The sequence below is a fragment of the Rhineura floridana genome, chromosome 1 (assembly GCF_030035675.1).
Source record: "Rhineura floridana isolate rRhiFlo1 chromosome 1, rRhiFlo1.hap2, whole genome shotgun sequence".
NCBI classification, from domain to species: Eukaryota; Metazoa; Chordata; class Lepidosauria; order Squamata; family Rhineuridae; genus Rhineura; species Rhineura floridana.
Window position 1 is genome coordinate 289,003,967 of NC_084480.1, and position 6,000 is coordinate 289,009,966.

Here is a 6,000-nt window from a genome sequence, read left to right on the forward strand (position 1 = left end):
GCTGTTGTGCAGTGAAGATCATGTCCACTGTCCCCCTGGAAGGTCAGAAACCATTTTGGGATTCAGGGAGGATGTCTTCTGAGATAGGTAGGAGGCGATTTGCGAGGATCCTTGCAAGGATTTTACTTGCGGTAGCTAGAAGCAAGATGCCTCGGTAGTTCCCACAATCTGTTCTATCACCCTTCTTGAAAAGAGTGGTAATTATGGCATTCCTAAAGTCTTCCAGGATCTCCTCCCTCATCCAGATTTTTTCGATCAGCTTATGAAGTTGTTGTGTAAGTTCAGGCCCACCTTCTTTAAAGACTTCAGCAGGAATCCCAACAGGTCCACTAGCTTTGTTATTCTTCATTTGATTGATGGATTTTGATTGATGTGAAAAAGGCAAATTCCATGCTAGCGATAATTAGGAAAGGTATTGAAAATAAAACAGCCAATATCATAATGCCGTTGTATAAATCTATGGTGCGGCCGCATTTGGAATACTGTGTACAGTTCTGGTCGCCTCATCTCAAAAAGGATATTCTAGAGTTGGAAAAGGTTCAGAAGAGGGCAACCAGAATGATCAAGGGGATGGAGCGACTCCCTTACAAGGAAAGGTTACAGCATTTGGGGCTTTTTAGTTTAGAGAAAAGGCGGGTCAGAGGAGACATGATAGAAGTGTATAAAATTATGCATGGCATTGAGAAAGTGGATAGAGAAAAGTTCTTCTCCCTCTCTCATAGTACTAGAACTCGTGGACATTCAAAGAAGCTGAATGTTGGAAGATTCAGGACAGACAAAAGGAAGTACTTCTTTACTCAGCGCATAGTTAAACTATGGAATTTGCTCCCACAAGATGCAGTAATGGCCACCAGCTTGGATGGCTTTAAAAGAAGATTAGATAAATTCATGGAGGACAGGGCTATCAATGGCTACTAGCCATGATGGCTGTGCTGTGCCACCCTAGTCAGAGGCAGCATGCTTCTGAAAACCAGTTGCCGGAAGCCTCAGGAGGGGAGAGTGTTCTTGCACGCGGGTCCTGCTTGCGGGCTTCCCCCAGGCACCTGGTTGGCCACTGTGAGAACAGGATGCTGGACTAGATGGGCCACTGGCCTGATCCAGCAGGCTCTTCTTATGTTCTTATGTTCTTATGATTTACTGACTTCATCCAAATTAGGGGATACTGCAAGCTCATCTCTTATTTGTTGTGGATTTGCAAGAATATCTCACCAGCCACATAAGAGTTACGATTAAGGAGGTCGTGGTAATGCTCTTTCCAACGCAGTAGATACTTTATCCTTTAGAAGTTTGGTACCATCCATTGAACGTAAGGGATTTGTACCATAATTTGTTGGCCCGTAGATGGCCTTTGTGGCATTAAAAAAGCCCTGTGCATCATGAGCATCTGCAAAATGCTGGATTTCTTGAGCTTTCTTTACCCACCAAGCGTTCTTAAATTCTCTAGTTCTTCTGTGGACCTCAGCCTTTGCATTGGCATAGATTTTTTTCTTAGCAGCACAGTTAATGTCTTTTTGCCATATCTGGAAGGCTTTCCTTTTCTTGTCGATGATATGTTCAATCTCACTATCATTCTCATCAAACCAGTCCTGATGTTTCTTAGTTTGATATCTAATAGTTTGGTCACATGCTGCAGTAATGGAAGTCTTCAGTTTAATCCAGTGTTCCTCGACATTTTCAGGGAGTTCCATCAGTAGATGTTTCTTGAGAGTTGTTTGAAAGCAAGCTCGCTTAATAGGATCTTGAAGGGCTTGGATGTTCATTGTACGCCTTGGTTTTCTTTGTTGGAGCCTATGTTGAGGAATAATATTAATGACCACATTGGATCGAATTAATCGGTGATCTGTCCAGCAGTCACCAGCACTCGTCATGGCCCTAGTGAGGAGTATATCATGACGATCTCTGGCACAGACTATTACGTAATCCAGTAGATGCCAGTGCTTCGACCGAGGGTGCTTCCATGATGTTTTAAATTTATCTTTATGGTGAAAGAGTGTGTTTGTAATGACAAGATTATGGTCTGCACGTTTAGTCAGAAGTAGAATGCCATTCAGGTTGCTATTGCCAACTCTTTCTTTCCCAATTGTTTCTGGCCATAAATCTAAATCACGTCCAACTCTTGCATTGAAATTGCCCTGGAAGATAATTTTATCCTCCTTAGGTATCTCTGATAAGATGGTGTCCAGCTAAGTATAAAAATTTTCCTTGATGTCTTCATCAGCATCTAATGTTGGTACATGAGCACTTAGAATAGTTGCCTGCTGGTTTTTGGCGAGTTTTAACCGGAGAGTTGAGAGTCGTTCATTAATGCCAATAGGAATTTCTGACAAGACCTTCAGAAGATCATTTTTAATAGCAAAGCCTACTCCATATATTCGTCATTCTTGTTCAGGCAGTCCTTTCCAGAAGAAGGTGTAACCTCCTTTTTCTTCCTTCAAGAAACTCGAAGAGCAGGAGAGGGACAATTGGAGTGCTGCTATGTCATTATAAAAATGTCTCAACTCCCTCGCAATGATGGCAGTCCTGCATTCAAGATGTTCACTGTCTGTATTGTCCAGCAATGTCCATATATTCCATGTTCCAAAATTGAATTGTCTTTTGCGACCACTATGTGGTGACCCCATTGGATGCGGTGATCCAGTCAGGGAGAGAGATGAGGCAGACTACGTTTAGGACACCTTTTCTAATCCCCTCCCCATACGGGGTGAGCAGAGTGGATCCTGAATAGAACTGCTCAGTCGTGGATATAGCTGCTCAACTGCCTCAGTCCTTGAGCCAGGATGACTCAGTCTGTATCCACTGCCCATGTGCTGGTCCGTGACTAGGGGCTTCTGGATTTCACAGTTCTGCTCCCGTCGCCATTTGCCGATCGCCATGGGGTGTTTGGTTTGGGTTGGTTTGAAGATGCCTGTGCGTGAATTTGTTTTATGTGGGGAGATCGGTGCATGACGATCAACACACGATCTTGACAGAAAGAGGCTTTGATCCAATTGTATGGATACCACAACGATTGGAAGTCTTTTATCTGCTGCAGCCTTCATCCACCTTCTCAGCCGTTGTAACATATACAGGCATACCCCGCTTAAAGTCGCTTCACTTAAAGTCGCCTCGCTATAACATACATGCTCCATACTCCACCATACCCCACTTAACGTACGCGCTTCACAATAACGAACACTTAATGGCATGACGCCGCTGCCATCTAGTGGCGATTGCATTGCAGTACATGCATAGATAATTGCTTCACTTTAAGTACATTTTCACTTTACATACACGGTCCGGTCCCATTGCGTATGTTAAAGTGGGGTATGCCTGTACATTGTTATCCTCCGCCTGTTCTGCCATTGTGGACATTATTGGATCGTTCTTTGTCTGGTTCCTCTCCCTTGACCTTACCGCCGTGGGTGATCCTGCTGGGAATACATGACTCCCGATGGCATCGCTCATAGAGTTCATTGGAACACACAAGCCCACTCACCACTACAAGGTGACGATCCAGTCCATTGGTCCATCTAGCTGAGTATTATGTACACAAACTGGCAGCTGCTCTCCCAGGTTTTAGATAGGAGTCTTTCCCAACCCTGTCTGGAGATGTGGTGATTCAATCTGGAACCTTCTGCATGCAAAGCATTTGCTCTGTCACAAAGCTGTAGTTCTTCCCCAATACCAACAGTATTCTTTTCCTTTCATTTGACTTTGAAATGCACCAAAAAAAATAAAATTTTGGTAGTTTAGGGTTGAATTTGAGCTACATTAATTGTGCATGTTTAAAAGATGGTGACTCTCAATCCTGCTGCTTGACTCTACAGTTATTTTTTTTTAATTTGTATTGTACAGGCAACTATGGATATTCCAGGTTTGAACCTCAGTCAGCAAGAATACTATCCCTATGTGTACTACAAGATAGACTGCAACTTGCTTGAATTCAAGTAGATTACTTCTGATCCTGACCGTCCTCACGTGTATTGATGTACAAGCAGAAAAGATTGAAGAACGATAATGCTCCTAACTCTCTTGTAAACCTGTGCTTGCTTGCTTTCTCCCTTTGCATAGGAGAATAATCCCCATTAATGGTCCATCTTTTTGACATTTTCTTTTAAAAGAGAAATGTAAGTATTGCTTTTAATTGATCAGGTCTGTAAATGTATATTGAGAGAATCAGAGTGTATTTATAAATAGTCTTGTTATTTAAAAAGTTTTAAAAGGGTCATTCTTCTTTCGTACCATCGTCTGCATCAATTCCATTGACTATCCTCCATAAAGAACTTGTTTACAAAGGAAGATAGTGGGGAGAAAACCTGCGCCATTTTGTTCACCGTGTTTCATAGATATAAAACTGTAAACATTGTTATTGAATTGTGATGTAAAGTATGTGGAGATCGATACTCAGTCTGTGCTTTCTGAATGTTTTAAACTTATGCACTGGAAACATTCACAAAAGAAAATAAAAGCACCTGTACAACTGTATTGCCTGCTTGTCTCGGTCATATAACTTTAACTTTGTTAAAGCTGTATGAACAATTTTGAGGGGTAAGATTCATATGCTAGGTACTAAGGTAAGCAGTTAGCTTTGTGGTGGTCATAAGTCTTGCAAGTGAATCTCAAACCAGTGAACAATGGTTAAGAGGAATAGATGGAAAGAAGTGGGGCCTGAAGAACCACAGAACAAAAGTCAAATATTTATTTATTTGTTAAATTTGTATCCTGTGCTTCCTCCAAGGAGTCCAGGGCGGTGATGTGCCCAAGTAAATAGTTAAACATGATGTACCATTGTAAAGGCCTGTTTGACTCTACCACGCACTCTAAAGCATTTTCTTGGTTATTGTGAAGAATAATTTGGTCAGATCCTTTACTTCTGTTGCTTAAATATTAAAATACAACATTTTGGGGCTGCTGTACTACCATCACACTTCTGTTTCTAGGACACCAGAGGGCACCCTGTGCCCCTTTCAAACATATGTTGTTATGGTAAATGCTGCATCAGGTGTTGGTGAAATATTAAAAAGAACTTTAAAGGGAGCTTCAGTGATAAGTGGTTTTCTAACAGAAGTTTGTTAGAAGAACAGCATGCTATTTTAAACATGCCAGAAATAAGCCTGGCTTCAGTTCTCTTGTACTGCTACACACCTTTTATATTATACCTTTTCTGCCTTGAGTTATAGTAAAAGTTTGTAGGTTAAAAATTAATTGCATCCAATTGATATCCCTTCATTTACTGAAAACAGCTTTCAGCAGAACCAGGGACCAAAGTTATCTTTGATTTCCCTCTGTTCCCCGCCCTTCCCCATCTACTCAGAGGGTTTGGAATAATATCACGGTGTCTGTAGGGGCAAGATGGACTTGCTGAAGATCACCTCGATCCCTGTTCCCGACAGAAGATTCTACTGGATCATATAGCCTTCCATCAGCTATGGGATGCCTCTTGGATACCACCTGATGTAAACATGTAGCCCTGCTGAAGATGGCTGTTTTAAAAAATAATCCAGTAGTTGGTTGTTTCTGAAATGTGTTGTAAAATGTGAGGACTCATTTTCCAGAAAGTTCAACCTTACATCTTCATAACACAACCTAAAGTTACTTTAAAGGTATGAATTTACTCAAACATAAAAGCCTTTCTGCTTGATACTATATATTCAAAAACACTTTAGATCTCGTAAGTTACTACTAATGAAGCCTGTGAACTATTTTATTTATATTGGTATTAATAGTGTTAGTCTCATAGAGCAAGTGAACTGAGATCACTCTGCTTGAACTAACTACTTTAAAATGTTCAAAGTAAGCTTTGTGTGGAATACATCTTCAGGACTAGGTGTCAAGAAGAAGAAAAATGGAAGATGTTGCTCATGATAACCCAGTTAAGCAAGAAGATTTGAAGTGTGAATTGTCTGGTCCTCCTGGAAGGATCAGGTTATGATACACAACCCTCTCCCAAAACAAAAGTGAAATAATTCAAGCAAGATGCAGAGCACAAAAAACAAACACAAAACCTCCACGAGCTAGAGG

At 41.2% G+C, this 6,000-nt stretch overlaps 1 protein-coding gene across 3 annotated transcripts in view; it reads left to right on the forward strand.

The window, feature by feature from the left end:
• Nucleotides 1-4,464, forward strand: part of ATP6V1C1 (ATPase H+ transporting V1 subunit C1) — an 86,882-nt gene extending 82,418 nt beyond the window's left edge. For all 3 annotated transcript variants that reach the window (XM_061604727.1, XM_061604709.1, XM_061604718.1), the window contains one exon: nucleotides 3,835-4,464. In XM_061604727.1, coding sequence (XP_061460711.1) covers nucleotides 3,835-3,930 — 96 coding nt within the window. In that variant the 3' untranslated portion in view covers nucleotides 3,931-4,464. The remainder of the gene's footprint in view (nucleotides 1-3,834) is intronic.
• Nucleotides 4,465-6,000: the final 1,536 nt, after the last annotated feature.